The 17,535-nt window shown below is 43.5% G+C and overlaps 1 protein-coding gene across 1 annotated transcript in view; it reads left to right on the top strand.

Moving 5' to 3' along the window:
• Window positions 1-17,535, top strand: part of PLCD4 (phospholipase C delta 4) — a 95,116-nt gene that overhangs the window by 55,618 nt on the left and 21,963 nt on the right. The window contains exons 6-11 of the mRNA XM_088472415.1: window positions 3,697-3,928; window positions 6,014-6,215; window positions 10,002-10,146; window positions 14,375-14,527; window positions 15,528-15,692; window positions 17,002-17,158. Of these exons, the coding sequence (XP_088328541.1) occupies window positions 3,697-3,928; window positions 6,014-6,215; window positions 10,002-10,146; window positions 14,375-14,527; window positions 15,528-15,692; window positions 17,002-17,158 (1,054 nt within the window). The remainder of the gene's footprint in view (window positions 1-3,696; window positions 3,929-6,013; window positions 6,216-10,001; window positions 10,147-14,374; window positions 14,528-15,527; window positions 15,693-17,001; window positions 17,159-17,535) is intronic.

Raw genomic sequence — 17,535 nt, 5'->3', positions numbered from 1 at the left:
CTAATTAGCACCTATTGTATGACTACCCATATTGACGTTTCAGGCGTCATTCTATAAAAGTAGAGAATAAGTCATCTTCTAATAAGCAAGAGCTTCTGAAAAATTGTTGTACGTAACAAATATTTTCTAATGGGTTTTAATGTGGTTTAAAAAGCTGTTTTATTCTCAGCCACAGAGAGTGATTTACGCATTTCATTAAACAGTAATTTTGCAAACCAATATTTCATTTAAAATTAATGGATTTGCAAACAGTCCATTTTGCTTATTAATTAATGGTTTTGCTTTTGTGTCACTTCCCTGTAATAAATGTTACTTTACAGAAAGTTTTTGTTCAGAAAAGATAAACGTTTGAAAGCTAATTTATAAATATAGTTATTCTCCAATTTTACAGAATAGACCTTTACATAAATATTTCCTGACTTTCTGGACTTTATAAAGTAATACTTACTGAAACAGTTGTGCAAATTATAGGTTATAATTAAAATAAAACATTACATGATGGAGATTGTAGTGCTCCCAGTTACACTGAGACAGTATCACGTGTGTCAGATACATCGACTCAGTGGTAAAGTGTCCTTGGAAATGTTTTTAAAATATTGAGCACATGGGAGCATAAAGTGATCGGCTTATGTGACACCTATTTTGGTCAAATACTGTATGCTCCACTCCTGCTGTGCTCTCAGCAGAACAATGTGACTCTGATTCAGGCAGGGTATCAAATCCCTTTTAATGTGACCTCGTTACGCATTAATTGTACAGCCTGTGTGTAGCCTAATTGCGAGGTACAGTTATTGACACATGTATCTTTAGCGGGAGAAACCTGCTTGTCCCAAGTAGCTATTAATATGGGCAGGCGCTCCTGTGATGCTGTGCGCTCGTGTGGTCATTTAGAACCAATATAGTGAGTGAAGGTTCCTGATGATGTTTCTCAGGGGCACACATGGACTGTTCACTCTCTCATTAACATTTGTGAATATTATTAATAGCTGACCAACAATAAAAGTTAAAAGTTTAACAGTGAAGAAACAGTACAGCTATAAAGCACAGTATGTTTAGTTATGTGTTGACTGTTGAGAGATCTGTTTAATGTGTTATTGTCTGTAGGTAATTTATGCACTTTAGTTCCAAAGGCAGCAGCCCTCCCACAAAATAGGACGGATCGATGGTAATTACCTAGCCAAAAAGTGTGATCCGTATACAGATTGTACCTCAGTATAATTTACTTAGCCTACACTCTGCAATAGCTACCAATTAATAAAAATAAATTTAATATGGAGGGTATTTTGAGTAAATTAGTTTGAAGAGCTTTAAATAGCTTAATTTCATATTATTTGTGGCCTATAGCATTCAAATGTTGAGAAATAAGTACATTTTACACTTTTTACAAATAGAATATAGCTGCTGAACTCCTGTTTACTCTATAATGCTTGGGAAAAGGATGAGTAGAAACAATGAAGGTGATTTTTCCCATGTGGTCACTGCAGTTGTAGAATCTATTTTCATAGGACCTGAAGAGAACCATCATCCACTTTTGACATTAATCTCCCTACTGGCTAGGGGACTTCCAAGTTGTGTATGTTTTCCATTTCCTAGTGAATTGGATGTGTTAGTTGTATTGATAAACAAGCTAAAATCAACAGGTTTCTGCATTTAACCTATAGGGCCAAATGTAATGGGTTGCAGTTTCCTGGCATCGTTGAGGTTGCTAGAAATTGCGGCCAGATTGCCAGAAATCATGACGAGATTACTGCGACTTTGGCAGATGTAATAGCTATTGGTTTTGAGGCTTACTAAGCAAATTGCCGGCCGTTTCCACTTTCCAGCGATTTGTAAGAAAGGATTTTGCCAGAAAATGGCTCTGGTCAGAGAGTTTGTTCAAAATACAGTGCATGCATTTTGAGCTATCTGTCCAGATAGTACATATTAAAGAGCCACATTAAATATAAGTATTACTTTGTCACTAATTAATACTCATTAAAGACCTCACCCCCCCCCCAATAAATTGAAGAGGCATAACTATTTAAATAATTTAATTATTAGGGCAGTGGTTCCCAAACTTTTTAGAATCACGGCACCCTAGATATCAGCATTTTGTCCACGGCACCCCTGGGGCAAAAGTTTCTTATTGAGAAATTTATCAAAACTTAAATTAAGTAAATTGTGCTTATATATATGTCACCCTTACATGTGGTGGTTGACAGGGCTCCACTTTTTTTGTCCACATATATTTTGATTTGCAGCAGCCAGCACTGGTTTTGCCTATCACACTGACTAAAAATAGTTTTATTTGTACTGGACACCAACCCAAGGCACCCCTGCAAGTGCCCTGAGGCACCCCAGAGTGCCACTGTATTAGGGGCAAAAATGATTAAAAAAATAAAATTATGCTGTAAATGAGACCCCATTCACACTGTCACTTAACCCGATGGTCCTTCCAGGGTCCAACCCTGCAAGCTACCCGCGTTGGATTGCCGGGTCACTGGACCCCGTCTTTTTTTTCTGGTGACCCTTTCACACCTAGCCACGACCCAGGTTAATCCAGCAATAATCTGGGTCGAAACAGCAATGTGAAAAGGGTATTAATCTAATAGGACAGTCTAGGGTAGATGTACTAAGCTTTAGAAAGTGATAAATTGTAAAGTGATAAACTACCAGCCACTCCGCTCCTAACTGTCATGCTACAGGCTGTGTTTGGAAAATGACAGTTAGGAGCTGATTGGTTGGTAGTTTAACACTCTCCAATTTATTGCTTTCCAGAGCTTAGTACATCTGCCCCAGTTTGTAGTTAAAAAAAACATAGTGATCCCTAATAATAATCCAATAGATCACATTATTATAGAGCATGTTGGTAAATGCCATTAGTTAATTTCTGCAGTTGTCTAAAGGTGATGTAGACACCGTCCTGGCGGTCAAACTGCTGGAACTCAGAATACCGGCGTCAGAATCCCGACAGCAGTCGGAATCTCAGCACCAGAATCTCGACCACCGGTATTAGGGTAAGGGGGAGGGTTAGCTTTACGGTAGGGGTTAGGCACTAGGGGGAGGGTTAGAGTTAGGCTGCGGGATAACATTTTACAGCTTTGTTCTATCTAAATTAAAAAAAGAGTGTACATGTGTAATCTACGGCTTTGTCCTTATAAGGCATTTCCATAATACCTGTGACTGATTTGTTATAATGGATTTGTGCATGTGAATTATAATGTTAATATCCTGCTAATAATCATTTAATAGTTGTTTGTCAGAAGACTATTTCATATAATTACGCTCTTTAGTCACCGTATGAGGAGCTGTCTGTGGGAGAGGGTAACTTTATACTGAAATTAGGCTTTGACACAAGCTGTAGTATTGCTGGTAGATATTTCAAAACAGCAAAAAAGGTCCAGTTTAAGCAGTTATATTAATACTTTTGGCCTGTGTAATAATTCATAAATGTCCATATTGTCTTTCTTTGGCAACTTGAGATTTTGGGAGAAATACACAATATGCAGATAATTACACGTTATACTGTACTGCTGCTATAACATGTGGCTACATGACAAAATGTCATTAATTAGTCTCCACAAGGTATGGCTGAAATATTGAGGAGTTCATGTTAGGGCTTTGCCAAGGGAAGTCACCCTTGAGCCCCGAGCTGGTGACAACATACGACATGACAGGATATTAACTATAATTACATGCACAGTTTTATGTCCATAGATGGCAGATAAATCAGAGTCCAGCACCCTGGAGGGAGACGAGTTTGTGCTGTTTTATAAAGCTCTGACACAACGTGACGAGGTTCTTAAGATATTCCAGGATTTCTCAAAAGATGGGAAGAAGCTAACACTGCTGGAGTTTGTAGACTTTCTACGTCAGGAGCAGCTGGAAGTAGACAGTACGGAGGAGTTTGCAATGGACCTTATTGCTCGATATGAACCATCAGAAACTGGTGAGATGACAGAGGACTCAGGCAGGACCCAATTATATGTCAGTCAAATTATTTGTTGAATTCTCCTGCTAATAATGACTTATTTTACATTACCTACACTGTGGTATGATGGTGCTGGTAGCTTTGTTTCCTTTAAAATGCTGTGAATAATTAGATAGACAATATATCTATCTATCTATCTATCTATCTATCTATCTATCTATCTATCTATCTATCTATCTATCTATCTATCTGTCTGTCTTAATGTTATTTGCATTATCTTGCACTTGTGGCCCCTTGTGGTCAGAAACGCAGTTCAGGGGCATTAACATGATGAGCAGAGGCAAGTTAAGCCCAACTCTTTGAGATGCGTCTTAATTTGAGCTACATGGTTCTTGAAATGAGTTATAGTAGCTGCTGTACATATAAACATTTTGCAACTCTAAGGGGTAAATTTACTAAGAATTTTGTCTGTTCGGTTTGCATCGCTGAAACTCAGGTGATTTTAGCCTGCTGAAACTCAAATTTACCAATAATCGCGACCTGCTGTGATCGTGTTTTCCGATGGTGTATGTGATCAAGATATCTCACCTGAGTTTCCTGAGTCAAAACTCTCCCGTACAAGCAGCCCACAAATACTGTATCAGTAAGATATGTGCAGGCTGCTTGTGTTTTAAAAGGATCTAAATGGTTAATGTAAAAAAAAAAAAGATGTAGGCCCCCCCCCAAAAAAAAAAACATAACCAGCCCCGGGCTTCTGAGCCAGTCCTGGTTCTTAAAATACGGGGGGGAAACGAGTAGGGTTCCCCCATATTTTATGAACCAGCTCTGGGCTCCCTGAGCGAGTCCTGGTTTTAAAAATAGGGGAAAAAAATATGTGGGATTCCCCCTATTTTTAAATCCAGCACTGGACTCAATTCTAGCCGGGGTGTAATGCCAGAGCCAGTAGACACCTTCACCGTGTCACCCTGGCCAAAGCATTAACACCCCAAGCAAGTCAGTGCAAGCAGGGGATCTCAGGGGATGTACCCCCCCAATAAAGGGGTCTCCCCTCTCCTGAGCACCCAGGCTTATGCTGAAGCCCGGGCTCTTCCCCATACCTCTGGCCAAGGAATGCAGGGGTAGTTCCACAAGTGCCAAAGGGCAGGCACGCCGGCAACTGTAGTTCCACTGTAAAAAATACTAGTATTAATCTATTCTTTACACTATTACCCCTGCACCCACCGGCCAGGGTGCGGGGAAGAGCTCCGGGCTTCAGCGTAAGCCTGGGGTGCTCAGGAGAGGGGGACCCCTTTATTTGGGGGGGCTCCACCTCCCCTGAGATCCCCTGCTTGCACTGACTAGCTTTGAGTGTTAATGCTTTGGTAGGGGTGATGCAGTGAAAGAGTCTCCTGGCTGTGGCATTACACCACCGCTAAAATTGAGTCCGGTGCTGGATTTAAAAATTAGGGGGAACCCCACATATATTTTTCCCCTACTTTTATAACCAGGACTCACTCAGGGAGCCCAGTGCTGGTTCATAAATTACAGGGGAACCCTATTTGTTTTCCCCCCATATTTTAAGAACAAGGACTGGCTCAGGAGCCCTTGGCTAGTTATGATTTTTTTGGGGGGACCCTACGTCATTTTTTTAACATCAACCATTTAGATCCTTAATACAGACAGGAACATACACAGATCACACTGATCTGTGTACGTTTCTGACAAACTCGCAGCTCAGGGGGTAGTCTAATTAAAACTTCTATTTAGGTCCAAGTTTGCAAAAATTACACCCGTGATTCTAATCACGATTCTTGGTAAATTCCCGAGTTGTGTTCCTTGCTATGAAAAGTACTTGCGAGTTTGGCCGATGGTGTATTTATTTGTGTTTGCATTCTCACCCGAGATTTCCTTTAGTAAATTTCTGAGTTGTAAAAAATGGCAAAACACATCCGAGATTGCAATCTCGAGCAAACATGATTCTTAGTAAATTTACCCCCAAGTGCAGATGTTGAAAGTGTACAGATGCGTTTTGGCTCATTTACATATGGCTTCTTTACGGTTCATTTAAGATCCTAATTTGAGTTTATAATGATTAATATAACTGATATCTTATCTGACTTCTAGCAAAGAAGCTTCATGCTCTGAGCATTGATGGTTTCCTGACATACTTGTGCTCTCCTGAGGGATCCATCTTCAGTGTGAACCATGACCCGCTCTACCAGGATATGACCCAACCCCTGTGCCACTATTTTATCTCTTCATCCCATAACACCTACCTTATGGAGGACCAGCTGCGAGGGCAGAGCAGTGTGGAGGGATACATAAGGTGAATGGCTGGACTCATGATTTGTGCATGTTGTATCTGTTGGGGCTGCACGTGTATGCTGGCTCCTGCCTGTGTTCATGCACCCTACACCAACACCGGATGAGGATTGTCAGTCACTGTGTCACCAGGCATATAAATGAGAACTCGGATGTTATGCAGAGGAGACTCAATTCAAATGTCTCATTCTACTTAGCAGTAGTCAGGGCCAGTTGTAGACAGCATATAGGCCTGAGAAGAACTCAAGGTGGGTCCTACCCAGTAAAGCTGGACCTGTAGCTCTCTACAAATTTCACATGCCACATTGCTAGGCATAATGTGTAGCTCGACTGTTGCACAAAAACACCATGGGGGAGATGTACTAAGCCTTGGGGACTGACAAAATGAACAATGATAAAGTACCAGCCAATCAGCTCCTAACTGTCATTTTAGTCAAAAAACAGCCTGCAAAATGACAGTTAGGAGCTGATTGGTTACTTTATCTATCTCCACTTTATCACTCTCCAAGGCTTAGTACATTTCCCCCAATTGCACATATTCAATGGTGGGCCACCTTTCCCTCCACTGAATTTAGAGAAATGTGTTACTGCATTAATAAATGATCATCACAGACCACAGCACATCATGCATGCAAGTATGTTTCAGCGCCACTTAGAGCTGTCTTACTCTGTGTTCACTAAACCAGAGCCCACTATGCTTCTGCAGCCACTCATTGTGTAGCTCCGCTCCAGTTAACTGCTAGCAGGAGAGGGTCAATGAGAAATGTATAGTACAGTATGCGGGTGCCAGGAGACAACAGATGGGTTTTCCCATACTCAGAGGCTAATCAACAGAAGCTAACAATAACTATTTTAAAGTGACACTTCCTTTTTATATGAAAAAGATGCTCAAGTTTATGCCCCCAAATGCCAGTCTGGACAGCATTAAATCCAGCATGCACTGCATCTAATAGCATCAGACATATTGGCTGCTATACAACCCAGACGGAAATAATCCAAAAAAGGATCAGTTAAAATATGTCATGTAATTCACCATCTGTTGACGGAGTTAATGATGAATGAATGTCTTACATGTAATTTTCCTGATGGGTTTATATAACAATGCCTGTTGTGACCGTTTATCATATGTTATCAAATGTATGTAATCTGCATTGCTGTTATTATATAGGACAGTGGTCGAAGTGGGAATTTTGAAGTGGGGGTATGGAAAATTTTGGATTGTACCTATGTACGTGCCGAAGGTGCTTGCATGGCGGAAAAGGGGATGTGGCCACCCAATAGGGGTGTGATCTTAAGGCACGCCCCCTTTTCATCAATGTAGTGTACCACACTGAAGTGCCCCTTATAATATATTATGTCATGCAGTAGTAGTGCCTCTTACACATCTTGCCTTGCCACAATATTATATTAGGTATACTGTATGTTAGGGCATAGACACAGAAATGAACAAATGTGTACGTTGTTAATATATTTATTATATAAAAAGGGAAGCAGTGAGCGGACGTCACAGGGTTCTACAAATATCACTGGTAAGTACTTAGGTCAGAGCTTGCCACAGAGCACTGATTAGCACTTACCAGTATCAGCGCAGTATCAGGCCGCATGAAGGTGCGGCCCCCTGGGGCACTGCTGCTTATTGATGGCCGGCTCCGGAATGAGGAGAGACGTGTGCAGCACACTACTGCTGCCAAACGAGAACAATCTGGTTGCGCACAGCAGGGGCAAACGCAGGATTCTCAGGGAGGGGTTTCCATTATATATGTCTACACATGACAGAGGCCCCCAGTAGTAGTCCTACCTATGTAGTGCCCCTTATACAGTGCCCCCAGTAGTAGTCCCCCCCTATGCAGTGCCCCTTATATACTGGCCCCAGTAGTAGTCCTCCCTATGTGGTGCCTCTTATATAATACCTCTAGTAGTAGACCCTCCTATGTAGTGCCCTAAGTGGTGGTCCCCTATGCAGTGCCCCTTCTATACTGCCCCCGTAGTAGTCCTCCTTATGTAGTGTCACTTATATAGTGCCCCTAGTAGTAGTCCTCCCCTATGCAGTGCCCCTTACATAGTGCCCCCCCAGCAGTGCCAGAGCCCCCAGTAGTGGTCCCTAATATACAGTGCCACTTATATTGTACCCCCAGTAGTAGTCCCTGTATGCAGTGACCCATATTTAGTGCCCTCCCCAGCAGTGCCAGTGCCCCCAGCAGTGCTTCCCCCAGCAGTGCCAGTGCCCCCAGTAGTGCCTCCCACCAGCAGTGACAGTGCCCCCAGTAGTGGTCCCCCCTTGCAGTGCCCCCAAATATAGTGCCCTCCAGTAGTGCCTCCCCCCAGCAGTGCCCCTTACATATACACAAACAAACAAACAAACAAAAAAAAAAACCACTTACCTGAATCCCTGCTCCTGTGCCCGCTGCCGTCCATGAGCCGGAAGGTGGAGCCCGGCTCCGGCAGTGCCTCCCTCTGTCTAGGGCTGTGAGCATGGCGCACTGCCTGTTCACTGCTGATTCAGCTGCCAGCGCTTCCTTATCAGGTGGTATGAAAGCCACCTGACGTGGAAGCGCTGACATCATAACTGGCCGGGACCTGGCCGGCCAGCGCCGCGCCACCGATCGTGGATGGCGCAGAGATGGAGACAAGGCTGTCTCCATCTCTGAAGAAGAAAAAAAATTGGTTGGTCAGGGTGGGGGTTTCTGGGTACTTAGAAACCCCCCCTCCTCCATGTGCTAGTGCACAGTGAAACTGCGAATGGCTCATTAAATCAGTTAAGGTTCCTAATTATCGCCCGCAGACCCGTAGCCAGTCAGGAGCGGCCGCTTCTGATTGTCTGCCGGGTCCACGAGGTCCAATTAGCTTGCGGACAGCCCCAGATTAGAAATGACGGCGGTGATGTGGGCTGTATTTCTATGGCAATCAGTTTGTTCTTGCAATCTATTGCAAGAACAAACATCTTCGGCGGGCGGCGGGTGGCACAACAGGGATCAGTGGGCCTGATTCAGAGCCGCTCGTAAGCGGCCGCTTGTTCGCTCTGAACGATGTTCGCACAACTGCGCATGCGTATGGGTCGTAATGCGCAAGCGCAAACAAGTCATTGCGTTTGGAAATCGTGCGCTCGCAAAACAGCGAGGGGCTGCTAATTTGACTGACAGAATGTACCGTTTGTGGGTGGTAACAGGGGAAGGTGCTTGAAAACGGGGGAGTGGAGATCCGAATGCAGGCGTGCCAAACGGTCAAAAGGGCGTTTAATGGGAATGCATAATTAGTAAAGGAGCGTCATCGACCACGTCACTTGGTTGTCTTTTAGCCTGAACTGCTCGCAGTGGTTGCGGTAGGAAAATCCTACCACAACCACTGCGAGCAGTTCTGATTCCTTTCGATGTTCCCGATTAATCTAATAAATACCGGAGATGACGTGTGATGCGAACGGCAAAGGGGCGTCTTTACAAAATAGCGAGCGCATTTTTCGTTCGCTCGCTCAGACATAGAGGCGTCAACAAACAGCAAAGAGCGAGCGCTCAATTTAAATAGCCGGCCCCTTTTTTTGAACGACCGTCCGCAAATAGCGTCCGGCTCTGAATCAGGCCCAGTGCTCGGAGGAAGTGCCGGTATATCATACTGTTGTATACCGGCACACTTCGAACACTGATATAGGATATAAATCTCATATGCTGGTTCATTGCACTCTGCTGGGAAATGTTTTTCTTCTTTTCATCAGGTAACCATCTAGTTTGATTATGTAGTAGAACGTTTAAGGTGTGAGGATCTGGTTGACTATAATGTTAAATTGTACCTCATACAGGGCACTAAAGAGAGGATGCCGGTGTGTGGAGGTGGACATCTGGGATGGCCCTAATGGAGAACCGATTGTGTATCACGGCCATACTTTCACCTCCAAAATCTTCTTCAGAGATGTTATATCAGCCATCAACAAGTATGCATTCAGGGTGTGTAATTTATAATGAGAAGAGCTATTTCTTATGTCATTGGGGGATTTAATGTTAGAAATCAGGTTCTTGAAACCTTTGGGACCATAAAGGGTCAGTAATAAGTATAATAATGCATAAAGTGACATTATTGCTGTATTTTGTGCTACAAAGTGATCTGTGAATCACTGTAAGAAATACAAAGGGGGTTATGCACAGTAGGTCACAAAAAAGGCATAAATTATATTAATGAAGGGCACAACAAAATATCTTATATATGCCCATATGAAGAGCTTGTATTACGTGTAGGCAAAAATATCATGTGTCTGGTTTATGCCAGGCACATGTCACAGTATTTGTTTAAACCTGCACATAAAATTATAATCTATGCCCAAACAACAAGGAATGTACCAATGAGTGTCAGTTGAATGTTTCTAAACGGCCAGTCATAATCCTGTTGCTAAGGCTGGCAACCACCACCATCATCATCATCAACCACAATGTCTACCTGCCCCAGATCACCTGCAAATAATAAGGTTTCCAAGAGGTATGCACATTTTTTCCTAGTCAGTATTTGCTTGTAGTTGTGTGAACATGCCATTACCGTTCCCGACCTATGATAGAATGCCCCATCCTATCCTATTCTGCCTACCCAGGCACATAAGTGGTAGAATCATGCGAATATGCATGTCTTGCTGACATGTACACACACTGTTCTGGACATGCGCAGTGGGACATTTTGGATTATAGCAACAGCTGTGGGTTGAGTATTTCTTAAATTGACACTGTCTAGGATCTTGTTTGCTAATCCTTCATTTTGTAATATGTTTTTTAAATGTTCTTATCACAGTAATGTTTATTGCACAATCTTCCCTGCATGTCCATATTTAAGTAATGTAATATATTTTGCAACAGGATACGCTATGCCAACTGTCATAGTATTCACTCTGTATCAGCCTCATTATCATTAATCATGGGAGACTGAATGGATCCTGAATGCCGTACAATGTCCTATGAGAGTTTTGACTATTCATGTTCCATGACACTACACAATACATATAATCCAGTAACAGTACACTATGGGCCTGATTCAGACCCACTCGCAAGCGGCTGTCTGCTCGCAAGTGGGTCGATGTTGTGCACTGCGCATGCGCACGACGGCGGGAGCTCCGTCGTGCGCATGCGCCAGACGCGACGAGCGAAGGACTTTCCTTCGCTCGTTGTGTCTGATCAAAGGGGGCGTGCTGTCGATGTTGATTGACAGCATGCCCCCTTTGGTGGGCGTGCCGGGGGCGTGCCTCCCGCGTTCCCAAGGGAACGCCTACCGTCAGAAGCCGGCCCACTGACATCACTAGTGATGTCAGTGGGAGTGATTTTGGCTCTGATAGAGCCAAAATCACTCCGGGCCTTGCGGTTGAAAAACTCAACCGCAGGCTCCGGCTCGCAGTGGCGATGGTCGCGATGGTCAAGACCATCGCGGCCATCAAACTGCACGCTCGTATAGGCTGTGGGTGGTGACCCACAGCTATACGAGCGTCCAGGAGGACGCTCCATAATTATGGAGGGCGGCCCTCATTCAGAGCGTACGGCTCTGAATGAGGGCCTATATACACTATATACTGTCCTGGGAAACTATACACTATACATTGTCTAGTGGTAGTATATGCTATACAGATGGGTCCTCATATATTTAGCCTCAATATGCCACATAGCGCAACCTGCCTAGCATGAATGAGCTGCCAGGTCCCTTGTGACTCTGCTAGCGTCTGGCGTCTTTTTTGTCGCAGTGCAATGCGACTAGGACGCACCAGCAGACTGTGCTTATTAATTTGATGTGTGACACTTGTATATCTGTGAGCACCTGAGTCTGTACATGAAGCACAACGGAACTTGGAATGCAAAAAGCTGTGGTCGCTACATTGTAGCACTTCGTATACAGGGCCTGATTCAGACCCGCTCGCGAGCGCTGAGCGCTCGCAAGCGGGTCAATGTTGCCCTAGTGCGCATGCACACTGATAGAGCCAAAAGCACTCCTGGGCTTGCGGCAGCGAGACCCTACCGCAGGGTCTCGTCGTGACCATCACGACCATCTTTTTGGCCGCTCGCATAAACTGTGGGTGGTCACCCACAGCTATGCGAGCGGCGGGAGGCCGCTCCAATAATAGGTAGGACGGCCCTGATTCAGAGCGAGCGCTCTTGTCAGAGCGTCCGGCTCTGAATCAGGCGCACAGTTTCTGAGACTTAGGTGTACACAGATATACAAGTGTTTCATATACAATTAATCAGCACAGTCTGTGCATCCTAGACGCATCACCATGCCCCTTAGACACATTTCCGGCAAAAAAAAAGATGCAAAAAAGACCCAAGCACTAGCAGCAATGTCTCACGGGACCTGGTGCGCCAAGAGGGGCTTTTTGACGTGACTGCAGCAAAGATGTGTAAGAACACATCTGTCCATTGTTTTGAGATAATACACACCGTACATTGTCAAGTGATGCTGTGTCCTGTGACATTAATCACTATACATTGTCCTGGGAAAGGTGGGTGACTAACTAGGGGTGTCGCAGACAGTGACGGCGTCTTTTGCTGCAGTTGCTTTGACACAGCAGCCATGTTCAGACGGACATTCTGCGCCTCCGTAGGGCTGGTGCAATCTTTGATGGTGCGAATCCTGTTGCAACCAAAGTCCTAAATGTCTTAACATGCACAGCCAGTGGTCGTCTCTGTATGTAATCCATCGGCATGTGGCTGCATCCACCTCTGAGTCAGATCCTCTATCCTCTATTTTTTTATTGTTGTCTAGAATGGTGGTGGCTGTGATGACTGACCGCCAGTAATGCAACTGTCCAAAGGTGGGAGGGTTTGCAGCCGCAAAGGGCACAAGTATCTGGGTGGTCTGTAGCCTGTACACTGTTCAGACATTGGGGTTTATGTAATAAGGTACGAGCTGGCGCCGCTTTGGAAATTTATGTGAGTGTTCCTGTATTAGTAAAGCAGCAATCATTTTAAGGGCAAAACCAAGATAATTTTGTATTAGTAATGTATACTGTACATTCTGCCTGATTCAGAGTTGTACGCAAACCCAATGGTTTGTGTACAATTTCGATGGTGGCCGAACGGCGCATGCGCAGAATCTGTACTGTGCATGTGCCGATTTGTGTCTTCGATTACAGTTGCAGTGCCCCCTAAGCCACAGCATGACTGACATGCCGTGGCCGTTTGGGGTCAGGCAACGGGTGACAACTTCAAGTGTCTCAGAAAACAGGTGAATGTTGGCCCCGTTTTCTGAGCATGCCAAGGTCAGTTTCTTTTGACGCAGCTTCACTGGCCGTGGCATAGCCATCCTGAGTAACCTGAGGGATACATGGATGGCCGATGTTCACGCAGAATGATCCGATGCTGCATACTCGGACGCAGCAGCGTATCACAGAAGCCGGCATAAGGCATCAGTTACAAAAGACGCCTCCTGCGGCATTAGCACAGTAGTGGCTGCGACAAATTGTCACAGTTGCTGCTGCTTAGTGTACAATTCTGAAACAGGCCCAAAGTGCAGTAATAGTGTAACAGTGAATGTATACACTAAACATTATTCTGTGACAATATACACTATACATTGTCCAGCAATATTATACATTATACATTGTCCAGTGATTTTATATATTGTCTGGTGACAATAATCAGTAGGCATTGTCAGATGACAGTATACACTTTACATTGTCCAGGGATAGTGTAACGGGCAGGCAATAGTATCCATGATACATTATCTGGTAGCAGTATACACTAGACATTGATTGGTGACAGTGTTCACTTTATATTGTCTAGTGTGTACTGTGTACTGCACTTAATGCCTGTTTTTCCAGGTGTCTTCAGTAACTCCGCTGTGGTGACAGTAAATTCTGTGGGATTCCTGTCAGACCTTTGTTGCTTCAGTCTCTGCGTAAAGTGGAGTAGTTGCCAGTTGATGTTAGATACCATGGGAATTAAGCCAGACTTCCCTACCCCAGACACAGAGTCTCCGTCACTGACACTGACATTGCTACTTATCTACGAACCTGCAGCTCAGACTGAGGAAAGCTAATACATCTTCCCAATTAATATTACATTGGCTCCTTAAAAGTGAAATACAGTAAATGAACAGGTGGTGAAAAATAATCTGAGGAGTCAGAAGATTCCTATAGCGGGGACACAAGTGTAATACGACATGGCAGATCTGTTCTAGTACTCAGGGGTTTTGGCGCTGAGTCCACAGGTATCTGAGTATCCGGTCATTCTGTCTTTGGAGAACCACTGCAGCATGGAACAGCAAGATACAATGGCTCAACACATGAAAAGCATTCTGGGAGAGAAGCTTGTGACCAGCACATTAGATGGACGGATCCCTGTCTATTTACCCACCCCTGAGGTATTTGCAACTATCATTGAATTTCAGAGCCGCAGAAATCTATCTGAACTTTTTAATGTCTCTTAGCTGTTTTATTACTTTGATTTTCCCATGATCTCTTCAGTCCTGTTCTGGCAGTCTCTCTGTAATATCAGTGCCATCGGCTTCTGCAAGAAATTTAGCAATTTAAATTGCATCGTTCACCAACCCACTTTGGAGGCTATTTATGAAGGGAACTCAATGCGTACTGCAGAATGCCTTGGTATAGCCTGGTTGGTCTACACAATGCATTTCAAGGCGCACGCCTAACCTGTGCTCTTAAAAGACACCTCCTCAACCTTATTTTAGTGCTTAAATAAATCATAAAAGTGGGGGAAAATCATTACTGTTTATAGAACATGTGCCAATAGTGTGACAATTTGAAGCTTTTTGTTACATTGATCAGAATGTGCATGGAAATGTGTTTTACCACCAAAGTGCAATATCAAGGTGCAAAACAGGTCCCAATAAAATACATCCAAAGCCAGCTTACACTTCGCAGCAATCATTCTGCACTTCATAAACGACCTCCAGAGATGACAGCCATTTTGTAGGATTACCAATTTCATGAGAATGGTGTTTATCAATTCAATATGAAATAGGGATATTAATGAAGCACTTCATGTCTCCTAATGTACCTCAATGGTGCAACTACTGTAGCTTCTGGTGAAATAAAAGGCTGCAGTCTTATACATATTGGTTAAACTTACAAAATGGCTGCCTGTGCTTTAAAAATACAGATGTTTTAAGATACTAGGGAATGCGATAAAAGTAAAGGTGTTGCCTATAGCAACCAATCAAATTCTAGGTATCATTTTTATAGCCTAGAAAATTAAATCAACGTATTGGTTGCTATGGACAGCACTGCATTTTATGTTACTTTGGAGGAGGAGTGAAAGTCTAAAATCAATAATCAATAACTGTTACTAGATAATCATTGTTTATTGTTCTGTAACATCCATTTGCCATGTGTTGTCCCCAGGAATTGCGTAAGAAAATAATTTTAAAAGGGAAGAAGATTGGCAGATTGCAGGATTGTTTAGAGGAACGTCCTGAAGATTCATATTTGGGAGAATTTTCTGAGGATGATGACGGTGGTGAGATGGATGAAGAAAACAGCCGTAATGAAGATAAAAAAATGTCTAAGGCAGGTCCTAAGCTCAATTTAACTTACATTATCTCCAGCCAGAACAAGCACATATGTGGTAGCTAAAGGCTCGGGCCTCAACGCAGAGCTGGAACCGGGATCCAGTCTAACTGACTGCACTGTGCACCCCAGCATTGCCCATTTATAACAAGGCTTCAGTGTTCAGTGAGTCTATAATATACACTGGCAATGAATGGGTTATAACTGTCATTATGATTGTCAACATTTTGAATGTTGACATAGTAACTGCACGATTTGGAAGAAGAGTGTGGGTAAGTAGGGTACCTAGGGTTACGGGATGCCGCACCTTGAGGCCCTACATACCACTGCACATCGTTTGTATTCCACCCCATGGTAATAACATCACGCACCCTTCCCAGTGATTAACAGTGGATCACACACGGAACCACCTTACAGTTGGAACATTTATTAACTATTTGCCTAATTTCTATCAGAACTATTAGCTGCAGGCGACCATCCACCACTATACCGAGTACCACACAGCAACAGTACGCAAGTGCTGCAATATAACATCTCTGATCTTTTCCCTCTTCTCCCCCCCTTTCCCCCCCTCCCTTTTTACCAGTTTGCTCTGTTCCTATCATACATCTGATTACATGTATGTATATGTTTATGTGTTGTCTTGTCCATTAGAAGTGTCTGTCTGTTTGTTATCAATACCATTGAATTTATTTACTAATATCTGCAATACATAAAATACATCAATAATTTAATTAAATACATTTTTTTGAATACAACCTTACTGTTTGAGTGTATTCCACAATTCTAAAACTCAATAAGGTACCAATCATTTGTGGGCAAGCGCGGGCACTAAACCCCCCCTTTTACCATATTTACCTAATAAGAGCCAGGGGTTCCTCTTATAAGTCCCTGCTGCTGCCTCAAACAAATCAGGTGAGTGAGCACTGACCAACTATTCCCCCTATAGTAACTGCACCCCCAATAGATATTGCATTTCACAGAGATTCCCGCGCCCCACCCGACCTCTTTGGAAAGATGTCCTCTTTGCCCAGTGTGAAGTCACCATTCCACCTCACCTTTTTACCACAGTATAAATTCTCCTTTTCCACCTTGAATGCATGCGGGCGCTTCCCTGCCTGACAGCTGTAAAATTGGCATTGATACATCTGACATGTTACAATGGAGGTGCAAACTAAATATGCCCACAATCAGGGTCCCAACTCGTGTCACCTGTTTATTTGGTCCAACTCTTGTTACTTCCACAACTGCACATACAAAGACTGTAAAACCATTACATCCATTCTCAGGTGTTTTTCTCCTTTTGTAGAAGTCTAAAGATCGCCTCTCCCCGGAGTTATCTGACTGCATCATCTACTGTAAGAGTGTCTCTTTTGAGAGCTTCAAGCACTCCAGAACACACTACAAAGTGTATGAGATGTCTTCCTTCACAGAGTATAAGGCTCGGAAGCTGGTCAGAGAGCCAGGTGAGCTGGGCTGTCAGTGGGTGATACAATTTAGCCTTCATCTTTAATTTGCATCCATCATCAATGACACCAAAATACAGTATCTTTATAGATTATAGGGAATGGTGAACTGTACAGTTGCACTTCTTTAACTTCCAGAACAGTGCTAAATGCTGCCATAATAAAGGGAAAGTCTGTCCCACTGAATTGGATTAATAAATAGAGCTGTTAATGAAATGTCCTTTATTTGCAATTAATAAAATCACATTAGGCATGAAGGGGTATATTTACTAAAGCTTGGCGGCTTAGAGCGCTGGATTAAATAGGCCTTAGTAATACACACAAAACAAGTCTGGTTTTGCATGTATTACTACTGCCCTTTTAATCCAGCCCTCAAA

This window comes from Taudactylus pleione, unplaced genomic scaffold (assembly GCF_031769625.1).
Source record: "Taudactylus pleione unplaced genomic scaffold, aTauple2 ptg000122l, whole genome shotgun sequence".
Lineage (NCBI taxonomy): Eukaryota > Metazoa > Chordata > Amphibia > Anura > Myobatrachidae > Taudactylus > Taudactylus pleione.
This window is presented reverse-complemented; position numbering and strand designations above follow the sequence as displayed.